At 40.9% G+C, this 17628-nt stretch overlaps 1 protein-coding gene across 1 annotated transcript in view; it reads right to left on the bottom strand.

The window, feature by feature from the left end:
* Positions 1 to 242: 242 nt before the first annotated feature.
* LOC135525998 (zinc finger protein 850-like) overlaps positions 243 to 17628 on the bottom strand; it is a 33154-nt gene continuing 15768 nt past the window's right edge. The window contains exons 2-4 of the mRNA XM_064954005.1: positions 12679 to 13917; positions 7049 to 7279; positions 243 to 2450 (exon numbers count right to left, since the gene is read on the bottom strand). Of these exons, the coding sequence (XP_064810077.1) occupies positions 1183 to 2450; positions 7049 to 7279; positions 12679 to 13813 (2634 nt within the window). The 5' untranslated portion in view covers positions 13814 to 13917 and the 3' untranslated portion in view covers positions 243 to 1182. The remainder of the gene's footprint in view (positions 2451 to 7048; positions 7280 to 12678; positions 13918 to 17628) is intronic.

Genomic DNA, 17628 nt, shown 5'->3' on the forward strand with positions numbered 1-17628 from the left:
AAATGAGTATCATGCAGTAGCCTAAACCTATCGATGTTCCATTGATCTGGATGAATGGAATATGAATGACAATACCATGGAAAAGCCATAAACAAATAAGCCTGTAATCCTGTAAAAACAACTAATTATAATCCTCGTCATAAACAGCACCGACCGCCACTGCAGTCATTACAGTATACCTGTAAAGCACCAGAAATAATGAACCTTCAAACTTCCATAATAAACTAAGACAGGAGACTGAGCATAGTAATTGAAATACAATATATGTTTATTCATTTTTTGGTTATATTCCTCTAATTAGAAGTTTTTGTTGCATACATTTTTTGTTACTAAATTATATAATTTTTTTCAACTTTAAAAAAAAAATGTGATTATAGAAATCCAACTAGAATATATGATGTCTGATTACTGAGGATTCTCTATGGACAGATATTAGCTATGGATTCCACAATGGCAAATACAACTTCACTGAATTGTCCGTTGTGGCTGCGGAAGGTCTGCTGGTATAGAAAGTATTGCATTCCCAAAAGGACAGCTGTATAGTGGACATACTGACATCGACAAGCCATGTCTGTTTTAAGCACCAACAAAACACATACAGTTTCTGTAAAACTGCCTTTTCTCTGCAGTGCTGACTTTTTGGTGATTCCTGAAAAAGTGACATGATGATAATGGCTTATTGTGAACATTTTTATTTACCTTTATTTAACCGGGCAAGTCAGTTAAGAACAAATTCTTATTTTCAATGACGGCCTAGGAACAGTGGGTTAACTGCCTGTTCAGGGGCAGAATGACAGATTTGTACCTTGTCAGCTCGGGGATTCGAACTTGCAACCTTCCGGTTACTAGTCCAATGCTCTAACCACTAGGCTACCCTGCCACCCCAGAACATAGCAGCTTCATTTCAATAAACAATATTCAAACAACTCCCGAACACAGTAAGGCTTCTCTACTGTGCGAGTTAAATGCTGTGTCTTCAAATCTGATGACCGACGGAAGCTTTCCACACAGACAGCATGTTCCACACTCCTTTGCGAGTTTTAACTCCATTTAAATAACCAGGTAAGGTATTGTTAGTCATAATCAGTTGGTGTTATATTTTATTACTATAAACTGGTGAAACTATCCCCATATTGACAGCAGAGTTTAGGCTTCTCCCCTATGTGAATAAGCTAAGTGTCTTCAGCTCTGATGACATAGCTTTCCTCCTGAGTGAGTTCTCTGATGTTTCTTCAAAGTTGATGACTGGCTGAAACTCTTCCCACACTGAGAGCAGCGGTGAGGCTTCTCTCCTGAGTGAGTTATCTGATGTGTCTTGAGAGTTGATGAATGACCAAAACTCTTCCCACACTGAGAGCAGTGGTGAGTCTTCTCTCCTGAATGAGTTATTTGATGTGTCTTCAAAGTTGATGAATGACTGAAATTCTTCCCACACTGGGAGCAGTGGAATGGCTTTTCTCCCGTGTGAATTAGCTGGTGTTTCTTTAGGAAATATGTACTGGTGAAACTATCAACACATTGAGAGCAATGGTAAGGTTTCTCTTCTGTGTGCGTTATCTGGTGTGCCTTCAGTTGATATAACCTGGTGAAACGCTTCCCACATTGAGAGCAGTGATAAGGCTTCTCTCCTGTGTGAGTTAGCTGGTGTTTTTTCAGAGTTGATAACTGACTGAAACTCTTTCCACATTGGGAGCAGTGGAATGGCTTCTCTCCTGTGTGAGTTCTCTGGTGCGACTTTAAGTCTTTTGGATGACTGAAACTCTTCCCACATTGAGAGCAGTGATATGGCTTCTCTCCTGTGTGAATTAACTGGTGTGTCTTTAGATGGTGTAACTGACTGAAACTCTTCCCACAATGAGAACAGCGGTAAGGCTTCTCTACTGTGTGGGTTAGGTGGTGTCTCTTTAGGTTTCCTACCAGACTGAAATGCTTTCCACACTGCGAGCAGTGGTAAGGCTTCTCCCCTGTGTGAGTTATCTGGTGTGTCTTCAGGCTGTGAAACCAACTGAAACTCTTTCCACACTGAGAACAGTGGTAAGGCTTCTGTCCTGTGTGAGTTCTCTGGTGTGTCTTTAGTTGGTTCGACTGACTGAAACCCTTCCCACAAACAGAGCAGTGGTATGGCTTCTCTCCTGTGTGAGTTCTCTGGTGCGTCTTGAGTTTGCTTGGTGTTTGAAATCTCTTCCCACATTGACCACATGAGTACACCTTCCTCCTTTTTTGAGTCTGTTTTGATTTGAGGTGAGTTGGACAAATAAAGCTGCCACTGCAATCTGAGCAGGGGCGGGGCCTACAAGTGTGCCTTCTCATCTCCTCTGGATCATAGAAACTAGTGAAGCAGTCCATGCAGTGATGATGTTTCTGTCTTGAGTTCCTCTGTCTGTGTCGTTTATGGCTTCCTGATGCTGTGGAACTGGGCTCACTGTCTGAACCTGGGTTGGAGATCTCTCCTGTGGGAACATGAACAGATATGGGGTTAGAATCAGGAACAGCATTGAAATGGTCTTTAAAAGACTTGTTTAAAGGCCAAATGCAGCCGTTTTGATATCAATATCAAATCATTTATTAGGTAATAATTAAGTACTTTACTTGAATACACTGAACAAAAATATAAAATGCAATATGCAACAATTTCAAGAATTATACTTAGTTTCAGTAAACTGAAGAAAAAAAATCATTAGAGCATAATCTATGGATTTCACATGACTGGGAATACAGATATGCATCTGCTGGTCACAGAAACCATTAATAAAAGGTAGGGGTGTGGATCAGAAAACCAGTCAGTATCTGGCGTGACCATTTCCCTCAGCAGGGCGACATCTCCATCGCATAGAATTGATTAGGCTGTTCAAATCAAATTGTATTGGTCACATACACCTATTTAGCAGATGTTATTTCGGGTGTAGCGAAATGCTTGTGTTCCTAGCTCCAACAGTGCAGTAGTATCTAATAATTCACAACAATACACACAAATGTAAAAGTAACAATGTTATTAAGAAATATATAAATATTAGGAAAAGCAATGTAGGAGTGACATTGACAAAAATACATGAAATGTGTAAAGCAGTATGTAAACATTATTAAAATGACTAGTGTTCCATTATTAAAGTGACCAGGGATTCCATCTATGTAAATGGGGCATGCCCTGCTTTGATGCACCTGTACTGACTAATGGTAGAGGGGTGAACAGGCCGTAGCTGATGCACCTGTAACCTCGCCTTCTGGATGGTAGAGGGGTGAACAGGCCGGCTAGTGATGAAAATTTAACAGTCTGATGGCCTTGAGATAGAAGCTGTTTTTCAGTCTCCCGGTCCCTGCTTTGATGCACCTGTACTGACCTCGCCTTCTGGATGGTAGAGGGGTGAACAGGCCGTAGCTTTGATGCACCTGTACTGACCTCGCCTTCTGGATGGTAGAGGGGTGAACAGGCCGTAGCTTTGATGCACCTGCACCTGGTACTGATCTCGCCTTCTGACCAGTAGAGGGGTGAACAGGCCGTAGCTTTGATGCACCGGATGGTAGAGGGGTGAACAGGCCGTAGCTTTGGACTTCCTGTGACATTGTGTGCTATAGGTGTTCTGGAGGGCAGTGCCACGGTGACGCGTTGGGCAGACAGCACCACCCTCTGGAGAGCCCTGCGGTTGCGGGCGGTGCAGTTGCCGTACCAGGCGGTGATACAGCCCGACAGGATAATCTCAATTGTGCATCTGTAAAACTTTGTTAAGGTCTTAGAGGCAAAGACACATTTTTTCAGCCTCCTGACGTTGAAGACACATTGTGGGTGGACCATTTCAGATTGTCAGTGATGTGTACGCCGAGGAACTTTAAGCTTTCCACATTCTCCACTGTGGTCCCGTTGATGTGGATAGAGGCGTGGCTCCTTCTACTGTTTCCTGAAGTCCACGATCAGCTCATTTGTTGTGTTGACGTTGAGGGAGAGTTTATTGATTGTGGCCTGTGGAACATTGTCCCACTCCTCTTCAAAGGCTATGCAAAGTTTCTGGATATCGGCGGGATCAGAACACCCATCGATCCAGAGCATCTCAAACATGTACAGTGGGTGAGTATGTAGGCCATGGAAGAAATGGGACATTTTCAGCTTCCAGGAACTGTGTACAGATCCTTGCGACATGGGGACGTGCATTATCATGCTGAAACATGAGTTGGTGGCGGTGGATGAATGGCACCATAATGGTCCTCAGGATCATTATCACGCTGAAACATGAGGTGGTGGCGGTGGATGAATGGCACCATAATGGTCCTCAGAATCTCGTCACGGTATCGCTGTGCATTCAAATTGACATCAATAAAATGCAATAATGTTCATTGTCCGTAGCTTATGTCTTCCCATATCGTAACCCCACCGCCACCATGGGACACTCCGTTCACAACAGCAAACCGCTCGCCCACACGACGCCATACACACCGTCTGTCATCTGCCCAGTACAGTTGAAACCGGGATTAATCTGTGAAGAGCACACTTTTCCAGAGTGCCAGTGGCCATCGAAGGTGAGCATTTTCTCACTGAAGTCGATTACGACGCAAAAATGCAGTCAGGTCAAGACCTTGATGAGGACGACGAGCACGCAGATGAGCTTCCCTGAGACCATTTCTGACAGTTTGAGCAGAATTCTTTGGTTGTGCAAACCCACATTTTCATCAGCTGTCTGGGTGGCTGGTCTCAGATGATCCCGCAGGTGAAGAAGTCGGATGTGGAGGTCCTGGGCTGGCGTGGTTACATGTGATCTGCAGTTGTGAGGCCAGTTGAACATAATGCCAAATTCTCTAAAATGACGGTAGAGGTGGCTTATGGTAGAGAAATTAACATTAAATTCTCTGGCAACAGCTCTGGTGGACATTACTGCAGTCAGCATGCCAACTGCACGCTCCCTCAAAATTGCAGACATCTGCGGCATTGTGTTGTTTGACAAAAGTGCACATTATAGAGAGTGTGATGCTAATGATGCTGTTTAATCAGCTTCTTGATATGCCACATCTGTCAGGTGGATGGAATATCTTGGCGAAGGAGAAATGCTCACTAACAGGGCTGTAAACAAATTCGTGCCCTAAATTTCAGAGAAAATGAAAAATTCCTGCTATCTTTCACTTCAGCTCATGAAACAAGGGACCAACACTTTACATGTTGTGTATATATTTTGTTCAGTGTAGATTTCCATTATAAATGGGAAAAATAATTGCTTTTTAGGAGAGAAAAAAAACTATGCTCAAGCAAGAAGTTTGCCACAATTTACCACATGGTGATATCACCATGAAAAGCCTAAACTCCCGCCCACGCAAGTCTGCTGATTAGAAGGTCCTGTGTAAATTGTATTTTCAACCAGCAACTACCAGGAAATAACTGATTAAATCACACTGTTACAGTTTTAGTTTCATCCCATTGAACAATATGATATAAAGCACAGGAAAAACTGAATGTTTTGCACTTGGTCTTTAAAGCTGGAATCCGTAATTAAACCAATAACAAACCCCTTCTCTGTTTTGGTAAAAAAAAGCTGAGGGATGGGCTTTGAGATAGGTAACCACTCAAATGAATAGACAGCCACAAAGTGGTAGGTCACACACGAGCTCACAGAACAGGACCGCAGAGTGCTGAAGCACGTAAAATTAATCTGTCCTCCATTGCAACACTCACTACCGAGTTACAAACTGCTTCTGGAATCAACACTCACCACCGAGTTACAAACTGCTTCTGGAATCAACACTCACCACCGAGTTACAAACTGCTTCTGGAATCAACACTCACCACCGAGTTACAAACTGCTTCTGGAAGCAACACTCACCACCGAGTTACAAACTGCTTCAGGAAGCAACACTCACCACCGAGTTACAAACTGCTTCTGGAAGCAACACTCACCACCGAGTTACAAACTGCTTCAGGAAGCAACACTCACCACCGAGTTACAAACTGCTTCTGGAAGCAACACTCACCACCGAGTTACAAACTGCTTCTGGAAGCAACACCAGCAGAAGAACCGTTTGTCGGGAGCTTCATGAAATGGGTTTCGAAGGAAGGCCCTAAAAATGGTCAAAGACCCCAGCCACCCCAGTCATAGACTGTTCTCTCTACTACCGCATGGCAAGTGGTACCGGAGTGCCATGATATGCTTGGTTTTTAGTCAATATAAACAAAATGGGGGGGGAAATGTGTCGATGTTTGTAAATATGAGATTCACCGGAACAAAATGAACATCTCTCTACCATGGACACTGTGTGTCATGGCTGGATAGGTTGTGGTTCCACTCTCTAAACCAACTGTGTTACCAAGGAGACCTGCTGTTTGTGGGTCTGAAACATTCCTTTTAGAGCTGCATGAAACTGTCAGTGTTGTGTGTTTTTAAGGACACGCCTCCAATATTGCCACCCCTCCCACCTCAGCACAAGTGAGCTGATGTTAGACAGGTACATAGCTGAACCTGGCGTTGGGGCTGGAAAATGCCAGCGCTCATGTTCTTACATTAGGAAATTCCAAACTAATGTGTGTTTGACACTTGGGCCTCTAATCGCCCAGCTGAAAACAGGCCCATAATGTTAAAGCCCCCATGCAGTATTTTTAAATCATCCCATATGTCTAATACACATAATTTCATGAAAATAACTTCAAATATATCTGTTATCATTTATTTCCCTGAGGCTCCTTTTGCCATTGAAATGCTCAGTCTGATCTTCTGAGCAAATTAAAATAAATTTACATACACAGCCCTGATTGGTGGATAGAGCATACCCTGCTTAACCCCTTCAAAGTAGGAGGATACAAGTGCAAATAAAAGATGACTTGGTTATTCTGATCAGATTGTGATGTCATGATTTGGGCCAAATACTCCAATCCCGACCTGAACAGGCTGAAATTCCAGGAATTATTTTCAAAACAGGAACGTCACATTTTTAACTGCACTGCCCCTTTAAAATAGGTTGAAAGCAAGTTACTCTTCAGAAAGAGGCACCAGATTGGTGGAAAGACTCAATAATAGTTCTGGAATCCCCTGTGGTTGTCAATGCACCAACCTCTCTCCATCCTGAACTACTGAACCTGGGTCAGTGTTCCCATCTACTTCTTCCTCCTCTTCCCTGTTCTCCACTTCTGTGACTGCTCTCTCCTCTGCCTCCTCCTCTTTGAAAGCTCTATCCTCCACCTCCTCTTTGAATGCTCTCTCCTCCGCCTCCTCCTCCTCTTTGAATGCTCTCTCCTCCGCCTCCTCCTCTTTGAATGCGCTCTCCTCCGCCTCCTCCTCTTTGAATGCGCTCTCCTCCGCCTCCTCCTCTTTGAATGCTCTCCTCCGCCTCCTCCTCTTTGAATGCTCTCTCCTCCGCCTCCTCCTCTTTGAATGCTCTCTCCTCCGCCTCCTCCTCTTTGAATGCTCTCTCCTCCCCCTCCTCTTTAATCCCTCTCTCCTCCTCTTCCTCTTTGACAATCACATTGAGTTCCAGTGGTTGACTGCAGTCCTCCAGCTTCACTAAGACCATCTCTGGACCCCACTGTGAGCTTCTCTGTGCTGGAACACCACAGTAAGAACCCGGGGACTTGGGTTCAGACATGGAAGGCTATAGTAGGATTCAAAAGAGGCACAAACAAAATGTAAGGTGAGTTTCACAACTGGAACAGCTTAATAAAGGAATATAACTAAATATTCCAACCACTAGGAATCTATTAATACATGTAGCTAGCTAGCATTGCTGTGGTAATCATACAGCTAGCGTTAGCAATGTTGAGCTAGTTGGGTTAGCTTTAGATCACTGACACCTTTCTCACTAGGATGAAACGATCTAGCTAGATAACCAAATTACCAGCAAGAAGTTATTTTGAAGCAACGGCGAACCAAAATAACATTTGATTTGTAATCTATAAATTACCAGTTAGCTAATGATTAGGTACTGAAATTATATTAACTAGCTTGCTAGCCAGCCTTAGAAACAGCCTAGCTAACTAGCCATGCTCACTTATTAGTTAATTAAGGGGTGCCAGTATATTTATGCCATCTTGAAGATGGACAATTCACATTGCTGTCTTAATAATAACGTTATCATTCACAACAGTGTCTTGAAGATAAACACATTTGCTTGGGTAGCCATTTTACTGGCTAGCTAACGTTAGCACAAATGGCTATTGTTTACACATGATTTAGTGGACAAATTATCGAATTCATCATGTTTACATATGGAAACTTTTCTGAATATATTAGAAATCTAGATCTTACCTTGAAACTTGACATTGAACTGGCAGCTGTTGTTGTTCTAGCTCGCATAACTCCTTCTTTGGTTTAACGGCGGATGGCATCCAGTATAATGTTGCATTACCGCCACCAACTGGACCGGAGAATAAATAAATTATACTTTGTGATGGAAAAATACAAATTACCCTGCCAAGTATTGTTGATGTTAATGTGTTGATGTTCTCCGTATCCATATCCAGAATGATTTTGCAGTTCATGGTGATCGAAAATATGTCCTGTTATATTCAGAGGTTTAGGGAGGCTGAAATCTGTGAATAAAAAAAATACAAATTATACAGACGATTAACAAAACATGCACAAGACAGTATTCATAACTTGCTTTTTGTGGTGAATGTGAATGAAAACCATTATCAAAACAGTTTTCATGCACATGCCTTGTCCATAATGTAGAGGCTTATGGGATATTCATTGAAGAGGTAAGGGAAGAGGATGGAACATGTGATCTGCATACCAATACCAATTGACATAACTTTGTATGCCTCCTTGTCTGTATACCTGCAGACACAGACACAAAGCTGAGCAGTGCAGTCATCTGCACCCAATACAGCCATCTTTCAACATATCGTTATAGCCTACATATTCATACCACTTTGTTGATGGATATCCTTTGAATTGTCTCCATTTTCGGCTTTAGAAAGATTTGCACAAGTATGAAAAGATATATTTAGCTAATTTCCTCAAATTATTTCAGATTTGGAAATGGTTTTAATTATGTGTATTTAGGATACATTGTATGCTAGCTGTTCAACTGGAGTTAGCATGCTAGAATCCCTGCTATTTATGACCAAATAATGCAAAAATGTCATTCTCACCACACGTCATTGCCACCACATAATGGACTGTGATGGTAAGGACAGAATGTGGTGTTAATGACAAAATGTATTAGTTCATTCATTTTTAATTACCTGGAACCGCTACAGGATCGGTGGGTCCACCGCGGGACTGTTGAGCTAACGTAGGCTAATGCGATTAGCATGAGGTTGTCAGTAGCAAGAAAATTTCTCAAGACAGAGACATATCTGATATTGGCAGAAAGCTTAAATTCTTGTTAATCTAATTGCACTGTCCGATTTACAGTAGCTATTACAGTGAAATAATACCATGCTATTGTTTGAGGAGAGTCCACAGTTATGAACTTGAAAATGTATTAATAAACCAATTAGGCACATTTGGGCCGACTTGATACAACATTTTGAACAGAAATGCAATATTTCATTGGATCAGTCTAAAGCTTTGCACATACACTGCTGCCATTTAGTTGCCAAAATTGTAATTGCGCCTGGGATGGAATAATGCATGATGGCCTTTCTCTTGCATTTCAAAGATGATGTTACAAAGAAAATACAAAAAAACGCATGTTTTTTTTCTTGTATTGTCTTTTACCAGATCTAACGTGTTATATTCTCCTACATTCATTTCACATTTTCACAAACTTCAGTGTTTCCTTTCAAATGGTATCAAGAATATGCATATCGTTGCTTCAGGACCTGAATTACAGGTAGTTACGATTTGGGACTGTCATTTTAGGTGAAAATTTTAAAAAGGGGGCGGATCCTTAAGAGGAACTGAAAAAGACAAACAAATGTCATATGATCACGGATGTTGAAATTATTAAACACTGATTTAAATGAAACACTTATTTGCTAAATAAGACCATTGTCACGAATCTCGCCGAAGATGGTGCCTCTTCCTGTTCGGGCGGCGCTCGGCTTTCGTCGTCGCTGGCATATTATTAGCTGCCATCGATTCCCTTTCCGTTTGTTTCTGTTTATTGGTTAATTGGGTACACCTGTTTTGAGTTAGTGTTTGTTTGTAGGCTATTTAAGGGCACTAGGCCCGCTGGGTATTTGTGCGGGTTTGTTTTCCTGTTATCTGGTGTATGAGTGTAATCAGTATTTTTCCGGACAGTTTTAGTCCGTTGTATTTTGGGGCGGGTTGTTTCATGCGCCCTGGTGTTTTGCATGTCGTGGCTCCATAGTCTATGGAATAAAATATCCACGAACTGAATTACCTGCTCTCTGCGCTTGACTCCTCCACTCACCACTGTTAGAAGTTGTAACAACCATTAGATGTATTATGTTAGGATGATTGAGTGATTTTGGTGTCTATTTATGTGACTTACAATGTTTATTACTGACTTCAATTATTTCTTTCACATTTTTCTTTAATATTTCCTCTAAATCAACCAAGGAGAGGACAAGGACATACACTATATATACAAAAGTATGTGGACACCCCTTCAAATTAGTGGATATAGCTATTTCAGCCACACCCGTTGCTGAAAGGTGTATAAAATCGAGCACACGGCCATACAATCTCTTTAGGCAAACATTGGCAGTAGAATGGTCCATACGGAAGAGCTCAGTGACTTTCAACGTGACACAGTCATTAGATGCCACCTTTTCAACAAGTCTGTTCGTCAAATTTCTGCCCTGCTTGAGCTGCCCCGTCATCTGTAAGTGCTGTTATTGTAAAGTGGAAATGTATAGGAGCAACAACAGCTCATCCGCAAAGTGGTAGGCCACACAACCTCACAGAGGGGAACTGCCGATTGCTGAAGCATGTAGTGCATAAAAATGGTTTGTCTTACGTTGTAACACTCACCTACCGAGTTCAAAACTGCCTCTGGAAGCAACTTCAGCAAAAATAACTGTGAAATGGGTTTCCATGGCTGAACAGCTGCACATGCATAGAGCAAAAACTAGAAATTATAATAGTCTATCTAATAGGAACAATTAAATGAGATGTGTATGGTCATTTGTTGTTTGGCTACTTCGGGAATATGAACTCATGGTCAGAAAAGGTGAGAATATTATTCTGCAATGTTTATGATATGTGTTATGTTTATAAATTAAATATTGTCTACTTGATAAATTTGACATTGCAGTATTCAGACGTAGGCTACCAACGTCAATGGAAAATGTGAACTGTCTGTTTTTACAGTTTAACTTTGGGTCGGAGCTATATAGAGCTAAATACTTGAAAAAGCTTATCTGTTTACTACTATTCAATTTACGACTGTGAAGTAGGTCCAATTGGAGATGGGACAAATGGTAGGAGAGCTGGAGAGGTCACAGTCAAACTTCGATGCATAAGAACCAGTGTGAAGCTCTCAAAGGGCCTTCCTTACATAAAGCCGTATATACTGTTATGTAAACCTACATAAACATGATTCATTGGAGTCTCCTATCTTAAAGAACATATTCAGGGCGTTCTGGCATATGGTCCTAAAGAGGGGGTCATGACCCCCCCCCCCCATATCTTTACCATGCACAGACACCAAAGACAAGATTAACATTTTCAAGGCTATCTCTTCACACAATACAATTTCCTTCACACCTTCAACCCTCCATAATAAAGTGAGACAGGAGACTGAGCTTACAATATGTTTATTCATTTTTGGTTATTTTCTTCCATTTATTGTTGCATATATTTTTTTGTGACTAAATAAAATATAATTTTTTGAACTTGAAAAGAAAGAAAAAAAGTGATTATAGAAATCCAACTAGAAGATATTAACTCTGGATTCTACCACGAAATACAACTTCACTGAATTCTTGTGGCAGCGTCCTCTAGGAAATCATCTGGATGTTCTCTGCTGAAGGTCTGCAAGTATAGGGGGCGGCAGGGTAGCCTAGTGGTTAGAGCGTTGGACTAGTAACTGGAAGGTTGCAAGTTCAAACCACCGATCTGACAAGGTACAAATCTGTCGTTCTGCCCCTGAACAGGCAGTTAACCCATCATTGAAAATAAGAATTTGTTCTTAACTTTGCCTGGTCAAATAAAATAGGAGTATTGCATTCCCAGACAGCTGTTTAGTGGAAATACTGACCATGACAAACCATGTCCCCTAATCATCAAATCAATACACTTTCTGTAAAACTGCCTTTTCTCTGCAGTCTTTTTTACTGAATCCTGAAATAGTGATATGTTCAAAATAACCCCTTAATCCCTGCTTTATTTCAATAAACAATAGTCAAACTTCAGAACATAAGGATTCTCTCCAGTGCGAGTTAGTTGGTGTTTCTTTAGGTCTCCTAGGCAACTGAACCTTTTCCCTCACACAGAGCAGAGATACGGCTTCTCACCTGTGCCAGTGAAAAGGTAGGTCTTCAAATTTGGTGACTGACTGAATTGTTGTGGAAATTCTTACACTGGGACACTCAAAGTCAATATTAAAATGAATCACCCTTTATTGTCAGCAAGTGGAGAGGTCACAGTCAAACTTAGATGCACAAGTACCAGTTTAGGGCACCAAAGATAAGATGCACACAGAACATTTAATTCATTACAGAACCTTTCCACAGCTGGGTTTTTTGGGGGAAATATAAACTGGTGAAACTACCCCCACATTGATAGTAGAGTTAAGGCTTATCCCCTATGTGAGCAAACTGGTGTCTTCAGATTTAATGACCCAGCTTTTATCCTGTGTGAGTTCTCTGGTGTTTCTTTAAAGCTGATGATTGACTGAAACTCTTCCCACAATGAGAGCAACAGTAAAGCTTCTCTACTGTGTGGGATAGCTGGTGTCGCTTAAGGTTTCCTACCAGACTGAAACTCTTCCCACACTGAGAGCAGACGTGAGGCTTATCTCCTGTGTGAGTTATCTGATGAGTCTTCAGAGTTGATAAATGACTGAAACTCTTCCCACACTGACGGCAGTGGAAGGCCTTCTCTCCTGTGTGAGTTATCTGATGAGTCTTCAGAGTTGATGATTGACTAAAACTGTTCCCACACTGTGAGCAGTGAAATGACTTTTTTCCTGTGTGAATCAGCTGGTGTTTCTTTTGGAAATATAAACTGGTGAAACTATCCCCACATTGAGAGCAGTGGTAAGGCTTCTCTCCTGTGTGAGTTAGCTGGTGTGCCTTCATTTCACATAACCTGCTGAAACTCTTCCCACATTGAGAGCAGAGGTAAGGCTTCTCTCCTGTGTGAGTTAGCTGGTGTTTTTTCAAAGTTGACAACTGACTGAAACTCTTCCCACATTGGGAGCAGTGGTAAGGCTTCTCTCCTGTGTGAGTTCTCTGGTGTGACTTTAAGTCTCTTGGATGTCTGAAATCCTTCCCACACTGAGAACAGTGGTATGGCTTCTCTCCTGTGTGAATTAACTGGTGTGCATTTAGGTTGGCTAACTGACGGAAACTCTTCCCACAATGAGAGCAGAGGTAAGGCTTCTCTCCTGTGTGAGTTAGGTGGTGTTTTCTCAGAGTAGATAACTGACTGAAATTCTTTCCACATTGGGAGCAATGATAAGGCTTCTCTCCTGTGTGAGTTCTCTGGTGTGTCTTTAGTTGATCTGAATGACTGCAACCCTTTCCGCAAACAGAGCAGTGGTATGGCTTCTCTCCTGTGTGAGTTATCTGGTGCGTCTTGAGTTTGCTTGGTGTTTCACATATCTTCTCACATTGACCACACGGGTATGTCATAATCCTTTTTTGAGTCTGTTTTGATTTGAGGTGAATTGGACAAATAAAGCTGCCTTTGCAATCTGAGCAGGGGCGGGGCCTACAAGTGTGCCTTCTCATCTCCTCTGGATCATAGAAACTAGTGAAGCAGTCCATGCAGTGGTGATGTTTCTGTCCTGAGTTCCTCTGTCTGTGTTGTTTATGGTTTCCTGATGCTGTGGAACTGGGCTCACTGTCTGAACCTGGGTTGGAGATCTCTCCTGTGGGAACATGAACAGATATGGGGTTAGAATCAGGAACAGCATTGAAATGGTCTTTAAAAGACTTGTTTAAAGGCCTAATGCAGCCGTTTTATATCAATATCAAACCATTTACTGGGTAACAATTAGGTACCTTACTTTAATACCCTGAACAAAAATATAAATGGTAGAAGCAATCATTTCTAAAATTATACTCAATAAAAGGAAATCAGTAGACTGAAAAACATTCATTAGGCCCTAATCTTTGCATTTCACAACTGGAAATACAGATATGCATCGGTTGGTCACAGAAACCTTTAAGAAAAGGTAGGAGTGTGGATCAGAAAAACAGTCAGTATCTGGTGTGACCATGTGCCTCATGCAGCGCAACATCTCCTTCGCATCGAGTTGATCAGGATGTTGATTGTGGCCTGTGGAACGTTGTCCCACTCCTCCTCAATGGCTGTATGAAGTCGCTGGATATTGGCGAGAACTTGAACAAGCTGTCATACACATCGATCCAGAGCATCCCAAACATGTTCAATGAGTGACATGTCTGGTGTGTATGCAGGCCATGGAAGAACTGTGACATTTTCAGCTTCCAGTAATTGTGTACAGGTCCTTGCGTCCTGGCATTATCATGCTGAAACATGAGGTGACAGTGGTGAATGAATGGCAAGACAATGGGCCTCAGGATCTGATCTCGGTATTAAACTAAAAAAATCTTCTTGTTAAACCAAAAACAATATTTCTAAATAGGATTTGGGTCAGAAACATCAAAAATCGCTTCTCTGTGCACACACCTAAATGTCTTTACACAACATTTGCACTTCTTTGCAAAATACTAGGCTCCTATCAATAGTTGATGGCATTATAGGAGGATGGAATAGTTTGGAGCTGGAGTTGGGGCTGGATAGCTTACTCAAAATGAGAAAAATTAAGTATGATGGTATGTGAATAATGAAAAAACATGAAGGCAAAAATTTCAAGGCACTCTCACTAGACCATTTAAAATCCCTTTATTATTAGGCTACTGGGCTAATGGCCAGGATGAAAAGACACCTATGTGATGCTGTTAAACCAGCCAAGATTTAGGAGTAGGGTAGGATGTTTGTAAATACCAGACTCACCGGCACAAAATGAACATCTCTCTACCATGGACACTGTGTGTCATGGCTGGATAGGTTGTGGTTCCACTCTCTAAACCAACTGTGTTACCAAGGAGACCTGCTGTTTGTGGGTCTGAAACATTCCTTTTAGAGCTGCATGAAACTGTCAGTGTTGCCTGTTTTTAAGGACTGATGCAGAAGCACAAAAAGGGGCTCTGATGACACCTCCTTTGCTGGGTCAGCACACACAGTCACCACCGGCTCCGCCTCCTGAGTGGGGGCCGGATAGCTGGCCCGAGGAGATGCCTTGCATTCAGGCACCGCCAACAGATGGGGGAGAGAGCGGGTCATCGACGGAACGGGGAAGAGCTAGACTAGCAGTAGAATTTGAATGGGTTAAACTGATGCAAGAGTTGGGGATCGAGGATGCATCTGTCATTAGTAATGTGTCACAGTAACATGTCGAACTGACCCTTTACAGAAATAGCTCGCCACAAGGTTAGAATATGACTCAGCGCTAAAACGGACCTCGACCTGGTCTTGAAAAGAGTATATAAGGAGAGTGCCTTCCTTAAGAGGGCATGATAGTGCTACTTGACTTATCACCGACAGACATCTTGTGACACTTTTTTATTTTATTTTTTTATTTTACCTTTATTTAAACTAGGCAAGTCAGTTAAGAACAAATTCTTATTTTTCAATGACGGCCTAGGAACAGTGGGTTAACTGCCTGACAGATTTGTAGCTTGTCAGCTCGGGGGGTTTGAACGTGCAACCTTCCGGTTACTAGTCCAACGCTCTAACCACTAGGCTACCCTGCCTCTAACCACTAGGCTACCCTGCCTCTAACCACTAGGCTACCCTGCCGCCCCTTCAACTATCATCAACCTAAAAGGTCATATCTGACTTTCATACTCTAGAACAATTGTATCTCCTGACTTCTGAACGAGACATACTGAGACAACTACCCTCCACACTCCTCGTGCTGAATACATCCACCTCCTAACCAGAGTGTATAAACAGCGTCAGTGGTGTTATAAGTTTTGTTTGTCTCAAACTGTTCTCTTCAGTAAATCATAGTACAAACTTATAGTAGGAGAAACAGATACTGAGTGATTGGATAAGCCTCTGGATAAATTGTGAGTGGAAGAACATACTCTTTGGGGACCAACCAGGTCAACCTACGCTAAGGTAATTAACCACCTGTTGTAATACATAAGGTAATTAATCACTTGTTGTAATACATATAAGGTAATTAACAGCTTGTTGTAATACATAAGGTAATTAACCGCTTGTTGTAATACATATAAGGTAATTAACAGCTTGTTGTAATACATATAAGGTAATTAACCACCTGTTGTAATACATATATAAGGTAATTAATAGCTTGTTGTAATACATATATAAGGTAATTAACCGCTTGTTGTAATACATAAGGTAATTAACCGCTTGTTGTAATACATAAGGTAATTAACCGCTTGTTGTAATACATATAGAAGGTAATTAACCGCTTGTTGTAATACATATAAGGTAATTAACCGCTTGTTGTAATACATAAGGTAATTAACCGCTTATTGTAATACATATATAAGGTAATTAACAGCTTGTTGTAATACATAAGGTAATTAACCGCTTGTTGTAATACATAAGGTAATTAACAGCTTGTTGTAATACATATAGAAGGTAATTAACCGCTTGTTGTAATACATATAGAAGGTAATTAACCGCTTGTTGTAATACATATAAGGTAATTAACCGCTTGTTGTAATACATATAGAAGGTAATTAACCGCTTGTTGTAATACATAAGGTAATTAACAGCTTGTTGTAATACATAAGGTAATTAACCACCTGTTGTAATACATATAAGATAATTAACCGCTTGTTGTAATACATATAGAAGGTAATTAACCGCTTGTTGTAATACATAAGGTAATTAACAGCTTGTTGTAATACATAAGGTAATTAACCGCTTGTTGTAATACATATAAGGTAATTAACCGCTTGTTGTAATACATATAGAAGGTAATTAACCGCTTGTTGTAATACATAAGGTAATTAACAGCTTGTTGTAATACATAAGGTAATTAACCGCTTGTTGTAATACATATAAGGTAATTAACCGCTTGTTGTAATACATAAGGTAATTAACAGCTTGTTGTAATACATATAGAAGGTAATTAACCGCTTGTTGTAATACATATAAGGTAATTAACAGCTTGTTGTAATAAATATAGAAGGTAATTAACCGCTTGTTGTAATACATATAAGGTAATTAACCGCTTGTTGTAATACATATAAGGTAATTAACCGCTTGTTGTAATACATATAAGGTAATTAACCGCTTGTTGTAATACATAAGGTAATTAACCGCTTGTTGTAATACATATAGAAGGTAATTAACCACTTGTTGTAATACATATATAAGGTAATTAACCACTTGTTGTAATAAATAAGGTAATTAACTGCTTGTTGTAATACATATATAAGGTAATTAACAGCCTGTTGTAATACATATATAAGGTAATTAACAGCTTGTTGTAATACATATAAGGTAATTAACCGCTTGTTGTAATACATATATAAGGTAATTAACCACCTGTTGTAATACATATATAAGGTAA

This window comes from Oncorhynchus masou, chromosome 5 (assembly GCF_036934945.1).
Source record: "Oncorhynchus masou masou isolate Uvic2021 chromosome 5, UVic_Omas_1.1, whole genome shotgun sequence".
NCBI lineage: Eukaryota > Metazoa > Chordata > Actinopteri > Salmoniformes > Salmonidae > Oncorhynchus > Oncorhynchus masou.